General features: G+C 36.7%; 2 protein-coding genes across 2 annotated transcripts in view; one reads left to right on the forward strand and one right to left on the reverse strand.

The window, feature by feature from the left end:
- Positions 1-221: 221 nt before the first annotated feature.
- Positions 222-773, forward strand: LOC149166838 (uncharacterized). Its single transcript, XM_089430277.1, has one exon. The coding sequence runs from the start codon at positions 222-224 to the stop codon at positions 771-773; it is 552 nt and encodes a 183-aa protein (XP_089286403.1).
- A 16,030-nt stretch (positions 774-16,803) lies between these two features.
- Positions 16,804-22,277, reverse strand: part of LOC149166839 (plant/protein, putative (DUF3411)) — a 41,569-nt gene continuing 36,095 nt past the window's right edge. Inside the window, exon 8 of the mRNA XM_089432770.1 lies at positions 16,804-17,207. Within this exon, the coding sequence (XP_089288896.1) occupies positions 16,931-17,207 (277 nt within the window). The 3' untranslated portion in view covers positions 16,804-16,930. The remainder of the gene's footprint in view (positions 17,208-22,277) is intronic.

The raw sequence follows: 22,277 nt of genomic DNA on the forward strand, positions 1-22,277 counted from the left end.
TCTAAAGTACAATTATTGAATAACATTTTGGAACAAGTTAAAAGAAGATCTACATCAAAAGTAATTATCGGAATTTCAGAAATATTGTATTAAACCTATTTGCACTAGAAAATCAACACAGTATCAAAGCTTTGGTGACAAAAGGAAGGTACATTGATATCACTTTTAAAAAAACCCTAGAGAGAGAATTTTATTAAATTTATTCATGTACATTGGCATCTATGGCTTCTTCCATGAAATCCAAAAACAGGCTAGAGGGAGCATCAAACTTTAGAGCTTGGAAAGTCAGAATAGATCTTATTCTTGCCAAAAACAAAGTGTTGGATATTGTGATAGGAAAGACTACTGAACTAAACGGTGCAGCTGGAAAAGAGAAGTTCAAGGAGGATGATATTACTTTCATGAGTCTAATAGTCAAGTCCATTAGAGATCATCTCATTCCCTACATTGCAAAGCATGATACCTCCAAGAAGATGTATGATGCCCTAATAAATATCTACACTATCAAGAACGTTGGTCAGTCCACAAGTTTGAAGAATGAGCTTCGAAATACAAAAATGACAAATGACAAGATTGTGGCTTCATACTTCATAAGGATTTCACAAATCAAAGATCAAATTTCAGCTATTGGAGAATCTTTTCCCAATGAAGAACTCGTGACTACAACACTCAATGGTCTTCCTAGATCATGGGATGCATTTGTAGCAAGCATAAGCAGCTGGAAAGAAGCTCCTGCATTTGAGAAATTATATACATCATGTGCTCAAAAATAAGCAAGATTGATGACTAGAGATCGTCAAAATGAAGAAGTTCAAACCCTTATAACTTGGTTCAAGAATGAGAGAAAAAAGAAGTTTGGACCCCAACATAAGAAGTTAGGGAAGGGATCTTCTTCCTCTACGAAGAAGAAAGGCTTATTTAAGATACAATGCTATGGTTGTCAAGGATATGGACATTTCAAGAGATATTGTCCTAATATGGCTAACAAGAAAAGGGAAACAACATGCTTCCACAACAGAAGTTGAAGAAGATGAAAAGCCGAAAAATCCCAAAGGTGAAAAATATTTCTTCTACTATTATGTTTTGACACATTCCTTTGTGGATGATGATAACATGTGGCTAGTAGATAGTGGAGCATCAAGACGCATGACCAGAGAGCGTGAGAATATTTCAAAGATGATAAATAAGAAGTTGTCTCAAAGGGTTGAATTGAGAAAGGAGTTGGAAAGGCATCTATAGAGCTAGAATCTAGTAACCATGTACATCTCAACAATGTCCTTTATGTACCAAGTTTGAAAAAGAATCTTGTATATGTTTCTTGCTTAGAAGATAAAGGAGATAGGATTGATTTTGTGGATGGAAAAGTACTTGTATAGTGAAAGGGATATAGTATAGATGATGCTAGGGTTATTTGGATTCGTGATTGAAGAATGTATAGACTTGTGAGTCAACTAAATCAAGCATTAGTAAATGATGAAATAAATCCAAGTGAGTTATGGCACAAAAGGTATGGATATCTTCATTTTAGATCATTGCCTGAATTAAGTGAAATAGTGTCACGGGTTCCTGAACTACAAATAAATAATGATGGTGTATGTAAAGGTTATGCACTTGAGAAGAACATCAAGAAACCATTTCCAAACAATGACAACAAATCTAAGGAAGCTTTGGACTTGATTCATTATGATGTTTGTGGTCTGATTCCTGTAAAATCAGTTGGAGGTTCATTATACTATGTGAAATTCATTGATGACTTCTCTAGGAAGACATGGGTATATCTCTTGAAGTCAAAAGATAAGGTATTCGACAAGTTTCAAGAATTCAAATCTGAAGTGGAAAAATTGACAGGTAAAAATATCAAGATATTGAGATCTGAAAATGGAGGAGATCACACCTTAAAGGAGCTTGTTTCTTTCTGAAAGCAAGTTGGGATTAACAGGGATCTAATTTTCCCTTATAATCCACAAAAAAAGGGTGTGGTAGAATGAAAGAATAGGTTCATTGAATAGTTTGTCAAGGCCATGATGCATGATATCCACAACAAAATGGTGTAGAAGATGAAAGAATAGGTTCATTGAAGAATTTTTCTAGGCCATGATGCATGATTTAGACTTCTTGTTGTTCTTATGGGGCGAAGCATCAATGGTAGTTGTGTACATTCAAAATCGAAGTTCTCATAGAGTTCTGGAAGGTATGACTCGTGAAGAAGCCTTCTCCAAAAGGAAGCCAAAGGAGAAATCTTGAGGTCGGGCACATGAGAATATTTTGTTGTCCTATATATATTCATGTTCCTAAGGATAAGAGGAGAAAGCTTGAGCCTTAAGGAAAGAAAGGCATATTTGTTGGATATAATGAATCTTCAAAAGGCTACAGAATATACATTCCAGAACAATGTCGAATTGAGGTCAACCAAGATGTCACCTTCGATGAGAAAGTGGCATATTGGAGGTCTAAGTAAGTATCCATAGATTCCTTGGAAGAAGTTAAATAGGAAGCCTCAAGGGAGGAGAACTCATGTTCTACATAATGTATTAGAAGGCTAGAAGGGACTCAAAATATAGCAGAACCATTCATAGTTCCAGATATCAAGAAGAGACCAACATGTCTTAGATCCACATTAGAAGAGGCGGAAGGACATGCAACTCCTGATGGGACCTCTAGAGAAGTGAAGAAACCTAAAAGGTTCTCAAGCTATGCAGCCCTCGTGACAAAACTCATTGATGAAGAACCCTCCATATATGAAGAAGCAACTAGCCAACAAGTGTGGAAGGAGATGATGAATGAGGATTACCAATCGATCATGAAGAATGACATCTTGGATATTGTGTCAAGGACTAAGGGGAACTGAGTAGTGACTTTCAAGTGCATCTATAAGATGAAGCATGATGCATATGGTAGTACTGACAAATACAAGGCATGGTTGGTGGCTAGAGGATTCTCCCAAAAAGAGGGAGAATACTATGATGAGAATTTTTGTCCAATTTCTAGGTACACCTCTATTAGATCCATCATTTCACTTATTGCTTCCATGGGATGGGAACTATACCAGATGGATGTAAAGACTACTTTTCTCAATGGACTAATTGAGGAAGACTTATACATAGATAAACCTCAAGGATTTGAGGTATATGGAAAGAAGTCTCATATTCGCAGGTTGAAAAAGACCTTGTATGGACTTAAGCAAGCTCCAAGAGCTTGGTATGCTCATATAGACAACTATCTGATGAGAATGGGATTCATCAAAAGCAAAGTCAATCCAAACCTTTACTTTAAGGTTGTGAAGAAGAACATGTGAACTTATTATTATATGTTGATGATTTGTTTTTGGTAGGTGTCAAGCCTCTTATAATTCATTGCAAGAAGAAGTTGGCTTTTAAGTTTGACATGAAGGATCTTGTGTTGATGCACTATTACCTGGGATTATAAGTATGGTAGAAACCTAGTGAAGTCTTCCTTAGCCAAGGAAATTATGTGATAGAGATACTTTAGAGATTCAGTATGGTGGATAAAAAATCCATGGCAACTCCTATGGTGACTAACCTAAAGAAGTTAACAGGCTCTGACTCCAGATTGTTGAATCCATGTATGTACCAGTCACTGATTGGTATGTTGATGTATTTGGTTAACATCATAATGAACATTTTCTTTGTTGTGAACACCTTGAGCTAGTTCCAAGTAGAACCGAGACACAAGTATTGGATTGCAACAAAGCACATCTTAAGATATTTGTGTGGTACAATGAACTATGGCTTGAGGTTTGTTGCAAACAAGGATGTACAACTTCAGGGATATACAACCATTGATTGGGCAGGAAGTGCTAAAGATAGGAAAAGTACCTCAGGAGTATGCTTAAGTTTGGGATCCATTATGATATCGTGGTTTGGAAGGAAGCAGAGGTCGATTGCACTCAACATTGTTGAAGCAAAATACATCATAGCCAATGAGGCCTATACCGAGGTAGTATGGATTCAGAAGTTGTTTAAAGGATTGTTCGGCCAAGCATTGGAACCAACAACGATACACTGTAATAATAAAAGTTATGTGAATCTTTCATATAATCTCGTGTTTCATGACATGTCGAAGCATATTGAGATCAAGTACCACTACATCCATGACATTGTGCAAAGGACAGTAATAAGGCTAGAATACATCTCCACCGATGAGCAGACAACTAATGTTATGATGAAGCCATTGCCAAGGGACAAGTTCATGTACTTCATAGACAAGATGGGGCTTGTGGAGATCACCCATCTCACTAAGAGGGAGTGCTAATTTATCTGCAACACGGATGGACATTCTCCTGAAAGGGAGAATGGGTCCAAGAGACATAGAGGGATTAAAAGACTATGTTGAGTGAGTGTCTCTTGGAGGAAGACCCTAATCACACGCCATAAATGTTGGAGTGAGGTCTTGGACACTGATCACACACCAGACATGATGGCGTGATTTCCTTCAACATCTGGGCCCTTATCACATGCCAAAATGGTGGAGTGAGGTCTTGGACCTTGATCACACACCGGGTAGGGTGGAGTGAGATATGATTCAACATCGAGACTCGATCTGTTGAAATTTCTAATTCTAACACGTTAGAAATCCCTACTGCATTATCTGGTTTATTTTCTCCTACTTTTTCTTTTCATTAACAAGTTATTTATAAATATGAATACTGAAAATAAACACAAATGCATCATTAACACATATATAGATCAACAACTGAAATAACTGAGACAAACACGTAAGGGACAAGAGTTTGGGCACCTCAAGGATCTTGCCCCTAGTATGTAGTCCTCCTGACTACAACTCGATGTCTCCCCACCTCTTCTCTAGAGGTGCATGAGCATTCATGGCACAGTCGTCATTAGTCTCGGCTTCTTTCTCCAGCTTAGCTGGAGCTGCCTTGGAGTCGGAAGCCTCTCCCTTTCTTCCTAGGAAACTGGGATGCATAATGTCCTAGCTCCCCACAGTGGAAACAATTCACCTTGGAGATTTCCTTCTTCTTCCTCTTCCCCTGTTGTACCGCAGATGCTAGAGCCGCATCCTCCTCCTCCTCTTTCTTGATTCGACTTCCCTTGCCACTAATCCCCACCTTGGTCATCTGTCTGATCTCTTCTTGGCGAAGAGTTGCCCACATCTCCTCCCATCCTGGAAGAGTGGCCCTACCCAAAATACTTTGGACGAATGTCTCCCACTCCTCGGAGACTGCGTTCAGGGCAGTCCTAACCATAAATTTTGGATCTAGTGTAGACCCCACGAAAGTGAGTTGGTCGCAAATCTCCTGCAACCTAAGAAGGAATGAATCTATCTACTCCCCCTTCTACATCTGATACGACCACAGTTGATTTTCCAATAACATCTTCCACTGCACGGAAGAGCCATGATACAAGGTCTTCAAAGTATCCCACATCTCCTTTGTTGTGTTCTTTTCAGTAATATGTGGTACGAAATGATCTTTGACCCCCTCAAGTATCATGCACTTCGCCCTCGTCATTGCATCTTCATACTTCTCATTCTCATTTAAGTCGACCGAGATAGCCATGGTTCTCAAGGCAAAGTCCTTGATGCGATGTCAATCAAGGACTGCCAGGATCATGGCCTTCCAGATGACAAAGTTGGAAGCCCCATCTAACCTATCCTGATCCATCAGTCTATTTACTGCCATTTCAGCTCCTCTTCTGGACTCCCTCTAAGTTTCAACTCCCCTCCTAGAAATATCCCTCTAAGTATTAATTTCCCTACTGGAAATCCTCCCGCCAAATGTCAAACCGCTCATCTCCAATCCTCCTTGCCACTACAACTCGAACTTGGATTTCTTGGCTAGAAATATGTCAAGGTAGCGACTCCCTCTACCTTGGTTTTGTCCCCTTGGGTATTGTTTTTCACCGATAGAAACAACACCTCACCAGCTTCTCAATCACAATCTACCCACAGCTCCCTAAGCCCCGACAACAACAGAATTTGCTCCTCCTGGACACAGCGTCAATCCTTCCTGGCTGAGAAAGATGACCGGGCACTGCGTAGGTTTGATCTTCCCCCCTCTGCCTCTGCGCTGACCCTCTTCCTAGCTTGAAATGATGACGCAAACCCTCTGCGACACTTCTTCTCTGTTGCTTCTGCTTTGAACAGTGTGGTCTCTCGAGACAGCTGCAAATTCTTCAGATTACTGTTGGTGGCTTCAGTTCTCCTATGATCTGCAACGCTCTAATACCATGTTGAAATTTCTAAGTCTGATGCGTCAGAAATCCCTACTGCATTATATGGCTTATTTTCTCCTACTTTTTCTTTTCATTAACAAGCTATTTATAAATATAAATACCGAAAATAAACACAAATGCAGTCTTAACACATATACAGATCAACAACTGAAATAACTGAGACAAATACACAAGGGACACCGTTATTTTTGGACAATCTTCCTTGGAAAAGCCCAATGCGGGAAAACCGGTGCATCAGATATGAGGATTTTATTATTATGCAGTTTCTGAATACATCTAGAGTTCTAGAAATGGATCACCAAATAGAGAATGTCCTCGGCAGTAATACCTCTCCTCGGAGATAGATATTCCATCTAATCAGTCACTAGATGAATGATCCCACAGCAAATACGGAATCTCCTTAGCTGGACAACGAAAGATGCTCCAAGCTTCTCCACTGCTCTACATCACTCTCTCAGCTTGCCAGCACTCAATCTGCCCCACGAAAATCACCCAGCGCTGCGCCTTGGCCCTGCATCAGCTCTGCTAACCTCTGCGCAACTACTGATGCCATTGTGTCAGCCTCTTGGCTTTCTACATCAGCCCTCTAACCCTCTGTGTCACCCACGCTAGCCTCCTCAACCTCTGTGTAAGTCCCAGTTGCCTCTGTGTCAACCTTCCCAGGCTCTACGCAGTCTCTTTGGCACTCTTTGCCTCTCTACTATGTATTCTCAACTTCGTGCTAAACTTCCCCTCATTGCAACAGATCACTGGTTCAATTGTCTTAGCAAAACCCCTCTCCAGAAAATCGAACTGACTGATCAATATGGTGTATCTCCAACTGACCCTCAAGCCTCCTCTTATACTTTTCCTGTTGAGTCTTCAACGGCCGAAATTAAGTCCCTGATCAACGACTAAGATTAGATTTGGCTTGATCCATGTCATTTAGAATATTCTCACCCAGTTTTATATTAATACCCATTAATATTTTAATTTTCCTAAGTTTAGACTTAGGAACCCCATTAGAAATATTAATTACTTTAATATCTCTTCAACCGGGTGGAATTTCCCCAAACCATTTATGGGTCTTAGAGATCTTATGTGCCTTAGCCTCTCCACGAATTTTCATGGATATAGCACATCCGATGCTACCACAAATCAACATGATCACCAACCAGGAAGCGGTTGAGTGAGGTCTTGGCCCAGAGTGCTCACCAAGAAGGGCGAGTGAGTGCTTTCTTGTTGAGGGTCTCAACATTTTTGCCTAGGTGGTGGCATGCGATTTGAGGATCGATCACTCTGGAATGAGTCCTGATATGATGATGACATTGCCATGGGTTTGGTACTTTATGGACGCTATTGGATGTTGATGATAAATGATGATGTTGGTAATAATGGATAACCTTTTCTTTAGAGAAATTTATTCAATTTGAAAACATCAATGAAAATGATTATGAATACCTCCCTATTTAAGATGGAGTGTTAAATTTGTAACTATGGTCGGTTTTCATAATGTACTTGTGGTCACTTGATGTAATAATAGGTATCATTGTAAAGCATATTTACAATTCCTTGAGTCAAAGGAAAATTTATTTTGAGTCAAAGTCCCATTGCGACTTCTAAAAAGATGTAAATTTGAATTTTTAAAACAATTTTTTTAGCTCCAAAAGTGACAAGTCGGCTTCCCTCCAAGTCAAGTCGACCTTGTCCAAGAGACATGTACATTCACCATAAACAAACTACTATATAAAGGCATCTTGAGCTCCTCATTTGGGCAATTCACATTCCTCTCTCAAGACAGTTTATAGGGAAGTGAACAAAGGACAAAGAAGGACGAAGAAGAAGGGTGAATTTTCTCTCTCTTATCTCCCTCTAGAAACTCGCCTGTGTGAAGGAATCTCTCTCTCCGTGATTTGCAGTTTCTAAGGCAACTTTTGTAAGAGGGTCAAAATTTTCTGGGTTACTGGGGCAACTAGTATTGTAGGAGGGCTAAAAGTGCAAGATCATATTTGGGTGACTTGACTTGGAGGAGAAGACCAGGTTTGACCATAGGTCTAGGTGTGTCTCTCATTGAACAAGACAGATTTCTTTATTAAAAAGGTTGTTGGGTTTTTCCCCGTAGTGGCTTTTCCCAAGGTAAATCTTGCCTTTCTTTTGTGCATTGTGATCTCTACCGTTCTTTATTGTTGAATTTCTGAAGTATAATTGTTAATGATATATTGGAACAATTTAAAATGAGATTTACGTCAAAAGTAATTATTATAATTTCATAAATATTGTGTTAATCCTAATTGCATTAGAAAATCGACATGAGCTTCGAGAGGACAATCCTCTCCACCTTCAGATAAATCAGCATACTTGGATTACTCAAGCTCATGTCCAGTTCTAGGAATTTTAGAAGCCTCCTAAGCTTTCCAGAAACTTTCCAACAAGCACGTTTTTGCTCAAATCCATTATAACTAATTCTTGAATCTCTCCCACGTCACTGGAAATCGAACCACTAGAAGAGTGAGCTCCTCAATATTAATCTTGGAAAGAAAGAATGTAACTTCCAATATTGAACTATTCTCCTTCTTGCACATAATATTGGTTAGATCGTAGTTAATAACTCGTTATGCTAGGATTATTCATGTCTTTTTGAAAGAGTGAAAGCTTCAATATAAAGTACTCATATCCATTGATGTAAAGTAAAAGACATATGTTATGTTCACAACATATATGAAACTGAGGATCGCCACAATCGCTATTAATTTCTTCTTTTTTTTTTGCAAAAAGTGTAGTTGAATTCAAAATCTCTACATGTATCCCACAGACAATTGTGGTACTCACTACCCAAACATGATTTTGGGAAGTAGAGGAGAGGGAGGAGAAGGGTAGTTGCAATGGCTATAATGCAGATTAAATAAATAGTATGAGACCTTGAATCAGTAAGAGGTAGAGTAAAAAAATTCCCAAACTCGAATTACTCCCGAACTTAGTGACACGAGATTCTGCAAAGAAGACAAAAGAGGTCCAATGTCATTCGAGCTTTCCTCCCCTTTGTTGCCTTTGATTCCACTTCCCAATAGTTATTTTCCAGTGTGGCCTAATTCCTTTTTTACCAATCCTCACTGCTCCAGCTGTCTTTTGTCCCCTAATTTTTCTGTTTGTTAGCCTTGTCATCTTTAGTTTCTTTTTGTGTTTGCCTACCAAGTCATGTAGGCCAATCACCATGGTGCCACTTAACCCTTTGTCTCTTGCTTGCTAGTTGTCTGCCTCCAAACAAGTCTACATCCCAAGCAGTTTTTCGCCTCCACTTCAAAATATAGAATAGGTACATAATGCCTAATATTAAATGAAGAAAAATACACAAATGAAATATTGGAATTTTACTTAAAACTAAAATATCATCCTCTAAAATAAAATAAAATAAAACTCTTATAATACATTTCAAATATAATAAAAAAATTAAACCTCAGATATAATTTTAACCTTTTATCAACTTTTTATAAATAAAAGAGATATATGGTAATGTCCTCCCAATTAACCCATACAAATAAGATGATGCACAATATCTAAGTTGTGTGTGTATATATATATATAATGGATTTCAAATATAATAAAAAAATAAACCTCAAATATAATTTTAACCTTTTATCAACTTTTTATAAATGAAAGAGATATATGGTAATTTCCTCCACATTAACCAATGCAAATAAGATGATGCACAATATCTAAGTTGAATATATGTATATATAACTTTTTTTTGTTAATTTATTAAGTGTTATATAAATTTATTTATTTTTAAATTATTTAAATAATATAAAAAAATTGAAATAGAATATTATTAAATTAGCATTGATTTATCTTAACACCAAATCTACCAAGTGTCAAGAGGAATCAAATATCTCAAGATGCAAACATCTTAACCTTTCTACCTTAAGAGATTTGATTCCTCTCAGACTCTTGATAGATCTAAAATAAAATTGGATCTATGCATATTCTGAACAACACACTAATAAAATGGTTCCTAGCGGGCGATCACACAAGCCGTAGCCTTCCTTTAGAATTCCAACAACCGCCAACTCAACTTTGACCTTAATACCTTCCACCTTGATTTTTAACATGTCAATCTTCCTCACCAACATGGTCACCATAACATTGAAGCATTCCATTTCCCTCCACAACTAAACATAAATTCCTTGCCTCCAATGAACTAAACATAAATTCCTTTCCATCGTTTCCACTGCTCTTAGTGCCTGGAGTGGCCATTCTACCTGACACTGAGAATTTAACCGTAAACAATGCATAAGAGGAAGGCGGTATACCTCTTAAATACCAGGTCTTATCGGCTCCTTGGTCTCCTAACACCATTGCTTCAAATTTAATGCCTTTGATTAGTAGTTGCATCGAACAACCAACAAACCCCTATGATTAATTAGAGTGGTAATGACACTGACGATTAATTCAATTGCAAGGAATTTAATGCGAACCAAGCTTGATTCCCACTTGTCCTCCCGTATGAAATTTGACATGTTGCCTAACCATCTGGATGCTTCATCCTGACGTTGGAGCTTGCACGACACACATCAAGGTTGTCTTATCATAAGCTTAGAATTTAATTCTTGTATTAGTTCCATAAGGTTTTGAGCCTGCCGCTTTCTCATCCAATTAATTTTTGGATTCATGGGACATGACATGTATGGGTGATACCTTCATCAAGGGAGAGGGTCCCCTCCTCCAAGGTTGCTCCTATATTGGCTTGATCATCAGCCATTTCGTTGTTTCCTCTTTTGACATGGAATAGATTGGTTGTCTCAAATTTATTTAATTGCATTCTAATTCTTTCATCTAGAGGGAGTTGGCCTTCCCCCAATGGGTTCTTTGAATAATAAAACTTTTGAATTGTTACCTGTGAATCCCCAAATATAGTGAGTTATTGAATCCCATAGGACAATGCTATCTTGAGATCCTGCCATAGTGCAAGAGCTTCCGCTTAATTGTTTGTAGTGTTTCCTAGTCCCCAAGTGAATTTTGTCACTGTTTCTCCTTCAAGATTGAATATAACCCCTCCCCTTTCTACCTCCCCCAAGATTGTTGATATTTATTAATAAAATTAAAAATGAAATATTTTTAGGTGATAGGTGTGGGAGGGTTGTTTTTTGACTCAAAAAATAACACAAGCTTCTCTTTCTCATAGAGTTTGGGAATAGCCTCAAATAACATTGATGAAGCCTATACCTTATTCTAAGGGGTTCTTTTCTCCTCTCTTTTTCCCATTCACCTTCTTTAGTAGTAGGAGACTTTAAAAACACCATTAGATATTTCCAAACATATTCTTCTTCCTCTTATGCCCAATTAAATTTCATTAGAGAAATTTTGAAGTAAAACACGAGTCTCAAAACAAAAATATACAACAAAAATCAACTTTATAAGAACCAATAGGATTCAATATGATGATGTCGACAATGGGGGTGATTCACCATTTTTAGAGTAAAAAGGTAAAAAAGATAATAACAATAATAATAATATTAACAAACAAACAAAAAACTAATTTTTCAACTTATCTCCCTATGATTTTACTCAAATTTCGAGTAAGAGAAATCATTGGATGCATAATTTAATTTTGCATGTAAAGAATACCCATGTTGCATATTTTCGATGGACTCTACCGCACAAAAAATGTGAAATATATGAAAAAATGTGATTAATTTTGCATGTAAGGAGTACCCATGTTGCATACTTTCGATGGACCCTACTACACGAAAAATGTGAAATACATGAAAAAACGTTATTGCAATCATGTTTTTCATGTTGCATACTTTCGATGGACTCTACCGCACAAAAAATGTGAAATATATGAAAAAATGTGATTAATTTTGCATGTAAGGAGTACCCATGTTGCATACTTCTGATGGACCCTACTACACGAAAAATGTGAAATACATGAAAAAACGTTATTGCAATCATGTTTTTCATGTATTTTACATTTTTTTTGTAGTAAGGTCCATTGAAAATATGCAACACGGATACTCCTTGGATGCAAAATTAAATTCAGCATCCATCTAGTGCAACCACTCAAAATTTGAGTAAAATCATAGAGAGATAAGTTGAAACTATAAGTTGGAAAAATAGTTTTTTCTTCTCCTCAAAAAGACTTGATGAGATAATCTAATATTATTTTATTATTTCCATTATTATTTTATAATATTCCTTAAGAGGCTCATTTTAGATCTCAAAATTTTTCTAATGACTTCTCTATCAAACAAGAATAGCCCTTCGTTCCCTTCCTAGGGTGTGATTTTTTCACGTCATTTGAGTCAATAGCCACCTAACATACCACTATCACAATTGTGCTCTACAATCAATGGAGGGCATGCTTATTATGAATGACACCCAATCCTCATGATTGACCCCTTAATGTTAAGAAGTGCTCCATTTAGTGGCATCATGGGCTCCCACATAACTACCCTCCAACACCCACATGCATGCATTATATCCCCTCCATCATTACTTGTCCTCTCATCACTCTTTGACATTTATTGGGTACCTCTCCCACTCTCTTTGAAGGCCCTTCCATGGTTTACCCTTGCAACGGAGTCCCTCTTAGGTCGTATTATGATGAATATCTATGTTGTTTTAGGCGGTAATGTTATTCTCGTTTGCATTCCCTATTTGTTGGCTCTTGTTCTTCTCTGGCCATTTCCAAGCTGCACCCCTCATTCTCCCTATTGTCACAAGCTCTATGGTATTAAAACCCTTATCTCCTTAAGTGACAATCCAAAAATTTTCTTTAGAGGATCTTGATTTATCCTCCTTGCAACACGAATGACTCCACTTATTCATTAGGAGCTTAGAATATAAGGTGGAAGCCCTACTTGAGACACTATATCAACATAAATAATCCATCTAAAAATTGATTAATAAGGTCAATGCTCTCCATTTCATACTTAACGACCTTAGGTTTGTGTGGTTGGGAGAACATCAAAGGAACCCCTCCTCGACCCACTCATCCACGATATTGTCTTCACAAGGCCCTCAATTCATGTTCAACCTAAAAACTTCAATCTCCATCAAAGTACAATACTACACCAATGTGCAATGGATTCCTCTCAATCTAGGTTATGATAAATGAAGTGTTTTGTTATCCTAATTCTCAATATCTTCTATAGAGATTATTTAGTTAATCATAATCTTGAATACAATTATCCACCACATGTAGTAGCAAGAAATATGGACAATTTTGAGCTAGAAATCTTGGAATAGCTTCTACTGATTATATTTTCCAATTTTTATATATTTTCTATGTCATATCAACACATATATTACTGATATAAAACCCACTAATCTCAACCGAAAAATAAAATTAAAATAACAAAAAAAAAGAATTTTTATAAAACATATTATTATATTATAGTATGGATTAACAAAAATGTTTTATTAAACTCTTCCTCTTATAGAACAAGAGAGATTATGAGTGAAACCTACCTTTAAGCTTCTTAGTTGATTTAGAGTCATAAAAGATAGCTAAGAGGCAAATTGCTTGGAGAATTGTGGTGAATGTGGCAATTAATGTTGAAATCAACAGCTCAAAATGGTAATTTTCTCATATTTTAACACTTACTAATATGCTTAGTTTATTATTAATATTATCCAAAAACAAAAAATTATATTTAATACACACACTAGAAGTGGATTGATCACCCTTGTACCCTAATTCTTCCCACATAAGGTGGGCAACACCCAACTAAACATAAAACATTTTTCCTACATAGCATGGGCAATGTTTATTAAAAAAACCCAACTAAACATAAAACGTACAAGTGAATATGTTACCCAAATTCAAATTATAGGAGCAAATTCATAAACCAGCAATCTCCATTATATCTTCTCACTATTGAAATTTAAAACCTTTTCCTAATTGCTTATTGAAATTTAAAACCTTTTCCTAATTGCTTATATATTTAAGCTAACCTAAACTAAACATTATATACTCTTTCTCTTTCTAAATAATGTTTTAAGTAAATATCTAAATAAGAATGATAGTTATCAAGGCAGTTAGTCTTTAAATATGAACGATAGTTATCAAGGCTGCTAGCCTTTACCTTAATATTATTTGTTAATAGATGCATTAAGGTAAATGTAAATTAATCATAAATGTTAATGAGGGTTCGTGTACAATACTAATGTTAAAGTTTTAATGACCAAGTTGAATCAAATGTGCGAGGAATTGACCATTTAATTTGGCGAAGATATTACAACAAGAATGTTAATCCATATTTCCCGCACACTCACATCCATGCATCTCCTCACTTTCATATTTCCCGCACACTCACATCCATGCATCTCCTCACTTTCACGTGATCCACTACGCATTTTAAGTTTGCAGACTTACCTACTTGTCAACATGCTAATAACACATACCTATCTTTTGCACTTGGCATTTCTCTTGGAACACAAAATAATGGCACACCATTGTCATGTCTATCATAAAATTAAGATGGTTACTGCTTAAAAAACAGAGGGTTAATTCCCACACATTTCTTCAAGCATTTCAAGTGTATAACGAAGTTAGCATTAAATGAGCGACTTTCACGGAATGTGTACTGATTTATATGTAGAAAGAAGGAATTAATGTTTCATTTAAGATTAACAATAGCTATCTTAAGTAGATTATATTTATGAACGTCCCATAGGATTAGGTTTATATTGTCCTTTCAACATGATAATTTAAATTTAAATATAAAAATTTAATATTTAAATACATTTTCATTTTTATTATACTTGCTTATAGCATGTTATATTGTAATTCTAGTTGCTTTCTTGTCCAAAGACCATTGACCTTTTGTTCTATAAACAAATTTGTAAAGTTCTATAAAGTTTTAAAAAATAAAATTATTTATAAAATTTTTGAAATTCGCATAACAATGGATCCAAAGCATTTAAATTTTTTGCAGAAAATAAAAGGCCAAAATGAAAAATTTTAAAAATGCTTTTGTTTGATTGTGATGTATTAAAATTGTATCTGATGTCATATTTGGACATCAAGCAGTAGCTTATGCACTAGAGAATCAGCATCCTCCCTTGTACAAGAGCAGCTAGCTGTCCCAGCTTGGCCATCAAGCAGCATCTTATGCACTAAAAAATTAGTATCCTCCCTTCTACAAGGCCCTGCTATCTCCCTTGCAAGGGGAAACAAAATAAATCAAACATGTTATGTACTGTCTCCACATATATCAGGAAGTCCGATCTCAAACTTATTTTTCGTAGATACAAAATATTAGCATATATTACAATATTATATATGACATCAGATCATATTCTGTTTTAATGAATATTAGTCAAAAAATGATTGAACATCGGCTAAACCTTTGTTGAATGATCCTGGTGATGAATTTAATTTAATTTTCATGGTTCAAACACATTCCACCATACAATATATCGCCTTAAACCTCTCTCAACATCCTGACAGTACTCAGGATGGCCAACTTTTCAGTTGCAAGCATTTTATTTACATCGGCCGAACCATAATTCAAGACATTTGGAGATAGATTTTACTAGTTTTCATGGTCCACAAAACTTATTCAACCAAAACAATGAATTCCTCAAGGGCTCAAACCTGTCCCAGCAACCTGGAGAAGCACGGGATGACACTAATTCAATCACAAGCACCTTATGTACATGCATATATCCAGAATAGTAAGTTACTGTGTTTCTTGGTATGTTAATTATGTTTAAAAACAGATCAATAATCCTCGACCATGGGTCTTGGATTGAAGGATCTTGTATGACCTTATTTGTTAAATGGCTCTTGCATTACTCTACCACCATTTTAATACTACTTACAAAGATTCTTCAAGTTGAAAATACATTCACTCTATTTGTGAAATTGTACCAACATCGAAGGATCTTGTATGACCTTATTTGCTATAAGCCTCTGCCTTACTCCACCATTTTAATACTACTTTACAAAGATTCTTCAAGTTGAAAACGTGTTCACTCTATTTGTGAAATTGTACCAACATTTAAGGAGGTTTACCAATCAAAATATAATTCAGAACATTTGTGCTCCATTGCTACAAAATGCTCCGGTACTACAATTCACTTTCATGTCTTTGATCAATTACACTGATTCGCTGATGTTAATTTCCAAATGATGAAGAGATGACTAATTTTTACTGACTCCTTGAAAAGGAACAAAGGTCATACTGGCGAAACTTTAGCAGTCCTCAAAATGCTCCTGCACATCAAAAATTAGTCAATATATCCAGGCTCAAACTACTAGACATAAAACCTTTTGCAATGTAGATAACTCAGGTATGAAGGAAGATTCCATCGGAATTAAACATGTCGCACAATGAAAATGGTGCACCTTTCCTATGATGCATGAAACAGAGATGTAGACCACAAGAGGTGTTACCTTGTCATGCTCAGGAGGAAGTATAGCAACTAATTAACACAGAAAATAACCTAGTGCTCCACTGTTATGAAATATGATTTCCTGATGAACACAAGGATGACATTTCCTGCATGCACAAGAGTCCTTGCAACACACTCCAAGAGATTCACCAAAGCAGGCTGAGTTGCCTACAAGCATGTGTTGAAAGAAACCAAAGGTCACGAGTACACAAAATTTCCAATCAAAACTTTCATCCGAAATTATTTTACTCATCAGGGAAATAGAAGTTATACAACTTCGTCAATGATTTAAATGAATCCAGTTCCATTACATAACATGCCCAGAATTATCTAAAATCCTCTCAGTAAGTGGCTGTAACTTTCCTTTTTACTTTTCTTTTCCTAGGTGCTTTAGAAGTCGCACTTTCTTCCTGAATGTTTTCCTTGTTCTCTTGTTTGCCCCCAAAAAGACCAGAGATAATAGCCTTCTTTGCAATGAACCACTTAGAATCAGATTTCTGTGTATCCTGCGATGGTCTGCTGTAGGCTCCAAGCATGCTATCTGACTTGAACATGGGATCAACATCAAGGCCTAGCCAGGCGAGGCGAGTAAAATCTCCAATTTGAATATTTAGAATCCTGTATTTAAGGCCATACAAGCAACACGTTAGAAGAAGAAATATAAAAATTTTCCTGATTTGCCTGCATGAAGTAGCTACACACTTTGTTACGTAAATGCAAATGGAATGGCAATACATCAACAGAAAATACAATTTAAAAATAATGCATGTAAATGGACATTGTTTAATCCTAAAGGCAAACAATATGAAGTTAATAGAATCATGTTACCTTACATTTTTGAATTTGAAAAACAGGAATAAATAGGTCGCTGTAAGATCCTCGACTCGTTTTTAACCAGAGAAAGTTGGACATGTAACGAAGGGAAGACTGGAGGAGGAAGGGTCACAGAAAACAAGACAGATGGTCGCTATAAGATCCTCAATTCATTTTTAACTAGAGAGTTGGACGTATAACAAAAGGGAAGGCTGGAGGAAGAAGGGTGATTGAAAACAAGACAATGGGTTAATTCTCACATACACCTTAGAAATTATCTAGCAAAAAATAATGATGCCGAACCTATGGGGTTGGTTCAGGATATGTTTTTAGTCAATGTTAACATGTAACTTAATGGCTAGGAATTGGAAGATCAGAAATTGGAACTTTCAAGACTTGCTTGTAAAAATGAAGAGTTAATCCTTTTCATCATGAAAGTACAGCAAAACCACATCCATAGGAAAATGAAACAGTTGGTACACAATAATGCTAACGTAACCATCAAAGTTAAGTACAGTGGCCTTCCAGGACAGGACCAGAGATCCATGCTGGATTCTTGCACTATTAGAAATGATTAATAATGATGCACTTAGAGTGGCAATGTATAACCCATTGAGGAACATGTTAAAATACCATGGCAACATCTTGACTAGTGGTTGATGAGATTTCATCAATTTAGGTATCTTCGTAAAATCTCTATAGAAAAAAGCAGTATTTGCCCATTAAGCATCCTTGTTTGCAGTGAAGAACAGAAAAGAGTGAACCTATTGTTGAGGTCATGGATCTACAATAATAACTTCAGCAAACCATAATTCAACTAAGTAAAACATTTCAGATTTATAGTAGCATTATTTAAGAGTAAATCAGGAGCACACACATGCAGAAGAGAGCGAGCATGAGAGTGTGCATGAGAGAGAGAGGGAACCCATGAACCACTGAATTGCTCAACATCCAGAGTATGATATTGATCTATTCATTTGATAAGGAAGTGTTGTAAAGAAGCATACATACAAGAGGAGTGTATGAAAGTGAGTGGGCATACCCAATTCAATGAAGAGTCAATCGTAGCTGAAGTGAGAGGGAATGGATTTGTGATGACCCAATTCAATATAAAAGCATAGTTTTAAAACTCAGACTCAGACCTTGACTTCCCAACCTATCAACTCAGGTTTCAAATTGAACCCAAATTGACTTGGACCAGTTTGATTTCAATGACTTGTTTTCAAAAAATACATTAAATAATACTATATTTTGATAAAATAATATTTTCAAGATTTTAAACCATGATTCGAGACCATTACGAACAAATATGCAAAGTTTTCTCATCCATATACTACCCTGTAAGGGTGAATATATCAAAATGGCACTGAGCGCAATACATATCAGTAACAAAAGTACAATACAACTCAAAGTCTACTATTGACTCAAAAGGCTCAAAATAAATAGATACTTCATTATCTTTGCATGCACATGCAGTACCCTTAATTGTGACATTGTAAATTCTAAGGTAATATGTAAACGTTTCATATAATAAACAAATAACTTGATGGGAGCTCTCTCGAGAGTCAAAACCCCATTTGAGGTAAATGATGTAATCCTTGGGAAACGCCCACGATTTTGATATGAGATAGAACTTCAGTGAATCTGATTGCAACTTGTTAACAGAAAGAACAGTGAGCTGCTTTACGTGACGAATTTAAACAAATGGCATACACCTATAATTACCACTTGGTTAAATATTTCTTCTATTAGACCCTTGCAAGTGCCAAAGTCAGCATACTTTAAGACACAAACAAATTGGAAAAAAGCACAAATATTAGTTTGAGTTTTCTGGAGGCAACAGAGGATAGTGGCATTACTGATTTCAATGCTTTTCACTGACCATGCAGGGTCTGGTGTCTAAAGGATATATATGAAACTTAGAATTCCAAGGGTTGATCAACTCCTTATTTATGTAGTATACAAGCATTCCTGTCATAGGAAGTGTAAATTTGCTAACGCATCCAAAATGCATTATCAACAAGGAGATACGTAGAAAACGAGATTGTGGCACAGGAGAGCTATTTATCTCAAGTGACTTTGCACTCAGGTTGAAGTTCCAAACTGACAAAACAAATTAAGAACATTTTTAGGAATGTAAAAATTCAAGTTATGGTGTTCAAATTTCTCACAGCTGTCACGATATTCCTTTGAATATAAATGGGACAATAAAAACATAAGAAAATGGATCCCGGCAGCTTTTAGCGAAAGATAGGAATCTGTGCTACCATTGGTCTTTATCTCAACATTTTGATCCCTCATGACGAACATCATCAGGAGAATAAATGCTCAATTCCAAAATTTCATCATTATCCTAGCTCTATTTTCTGCTGGCATCCGGAGGTGACTCAGCCAGTTCAGAATGGACTCAACTGGTTCAGGCAGGTTTGGTACCAAACCGGCCTACACCACCACCCCGAGCCAAGTTGAAGTTCGACCCGTCCTGGTCACCTACTCAGCCAGTTTGACCAGTTCAAAGTCAAACCGGACCTGTTTTTAAAACTATGTATAAAAATGGACCCAATAACCTGGTAGAAGAATGTTGCCAACAGCCTGTTCATCATATGGGAGACTACAATCCCAAACTGCTCATACGAAAAATAAGTGCCAGAAGAAACAATATTCATAGGAAAAAACATTGAGTTGCTCATCCTCTAAAGGAAAGTGATCACCAGATTGCTTGTTTGCTGAAGGAATGCTGCCACCAACTGCTCACCTACTAAAAACACAGTCACTGACCTGCTCATCCAATGGATGAGGGTTGAAAAGCAAATTCCAGCAATACAACACACTACTAAAACAATAGTGCCACTGATTAGTCCCCCTGAAGAAGTGATAAAAGGAACATCCTGTAAGAAAAGTACCCAAATCTAATAAGGTTGGATGTCATTGAAAAGACAGTGGGAAGACCCAACTTCATACATCTGAGATAGCTTCAACAGAACTGAGAAAGCTCAAATACAATGCCTCTCCAATTTAAAATCAATCCACTTTCATTCTTTTAACACAACAAAGGATCACATCCAATGTCATTGATGAGCCAAAGGTTCTTTTCTTATAACGGGCAAATTTTGAAAAAGAGGCATTCAAGGTCCATCCATTTGTGTCCACTGTAGAGAAGCAGAATAAACTCTTGGTCCCTTGTTTCTCTTGTTTATTTGCTGAGAACATCTGGAAAATCATTCAGGGGCCTCACAAGGGAACTTCCAGCGCATGCAAACAATTCTTGACTCACAGTTAATGAAAACAAATCTACGATTCCTGGAATACAATTTATTCAAACTTCAAAAGGCTTGTAAGAGAATATTATTCTCAGGCAATGGAGGATCTTCTATTGATAAAGATCTGGTGGAGCATTTAGTTGATTAGGTACAAAATATCCTCCAAACAATAAGACAAGACCATTTATGTAATGGTAGTTGATGTAGAAATTCCACGAAATTCTGATCTGCTAATATGAACAATCTGAAAAACACTTTCTTTTCATATAGACACAGAATTTCTCTACTAAATTTGCAGCAGAATAGAACAGAAATAAATGCACAGTTCACACGATAGAACAACATGGTTTTTCTAGGGAACCCAACTTGGAAAACCCTTGCTTGCTTGAGAACTTCATTGAAGAATTTTGAGAAATAGATCTCTTACAAATACACTTGCTTCAGCCTTAGACCAGGCTTGAAACAATCTGCAAGAATGCTGATCCTCTCCTCCTAAGTCTGTGTGCACTAGAAGCCCAAATTCCTCACGCAAATTCACCTCCTATTTCTATGCACAGTTCCTTGGGAAATTGCCTTTCTCTCCAATAATTTGCACAAATGTCTTGGCACCTTTCTCTCACAAGCTCACACAAATTATGATTCAACCAGTGCCTTCGTTCTTCCTTTTAATGCAATTCATATGCCAAGTTTAGCAAATTTCTAAATAAGAAAAGTTGCTTTTGTGATTGACTGAGTTAAATAAGTCAAAACTCACATGCAACTCATCTTGTCTCAAATCTAAGACTTGACACTCAACCACTCGTCCTTTTCCTCAATCAACTCGCATTAGAAGACAAGTAACTCATCCTTCCACTTGAGCACATTAGTTAACTGCATCATAGCTCGTCCTAATTTTTAGGGAATCTCCTAATCTTTAGGAACTTGAGCATGCACAAGAAGGAACTCGAATTTGATTCCTTGAATTAAGGCACAAATTAAGGAATCCATTTCTTGCTACCTTTTCAAAAGTTGAATCAATTAATTAGCAACAATCATTATTGGCACACTAGGGGACTAAAAAAAACCATAGATGGACTTGCCAAGGATCTGGTGGAATATTATAATGATTCACTAAAGAGTCAAAACTCTTCAACGATCCACCTACTAGATTTTCTTGTCTTGGTGGCTTAGGGGGCACGCACTCTTTGGAAGGTTTGGGAGTGTCCATGGATGGGCATCTGAGACCACAGATTTTAGGCCCTTAGTAGGTGGGGACAAGGTGGCGTCAGAGATGTCAGGGCAAGTCAAAAGTGCTAAATCTTTTTGTATAAGCCAAGATTTGTTGGGAGTAAGCCTGTTGAGTGATGGATCTGAGTTTGCAGATATGGCTTAGGATCCCGATGGCTAAAGTAATGTTGACATGCCAACAGTACATAACACTGGAAGAATTTATTAGGTCATCTACTATATTGTGAGTTGAACCTTTGTCATCTATTCCAAATCAGAAGTCTTTAAATCTCCTTGTTTCCTCAAGGTTTGGGTCGTCAGGCTCTAGATTTGTGGGGTAAAGTTTATATTTTGACAAATTTTGAGGCTTTCCCTTGGCTATTAAACCCACAAAAGCAGTATCTGAAGA

Source organism: Pinus tabuliformis, chromosome 5_1 (assembly GCF_031772625.1).
Source record: "Pinus tabuliformis cultivar Carrire ecotype Pingquan chromosome 5_1, CPIR1, whole genome shotgun sequence".
NCBI classification, from domain to species: Eukaryota; Viridiplantae; Streptophyta; class Pinopsida; order Pinales; family Pinaceae; genus Pinus; species Pinus tabuliformis.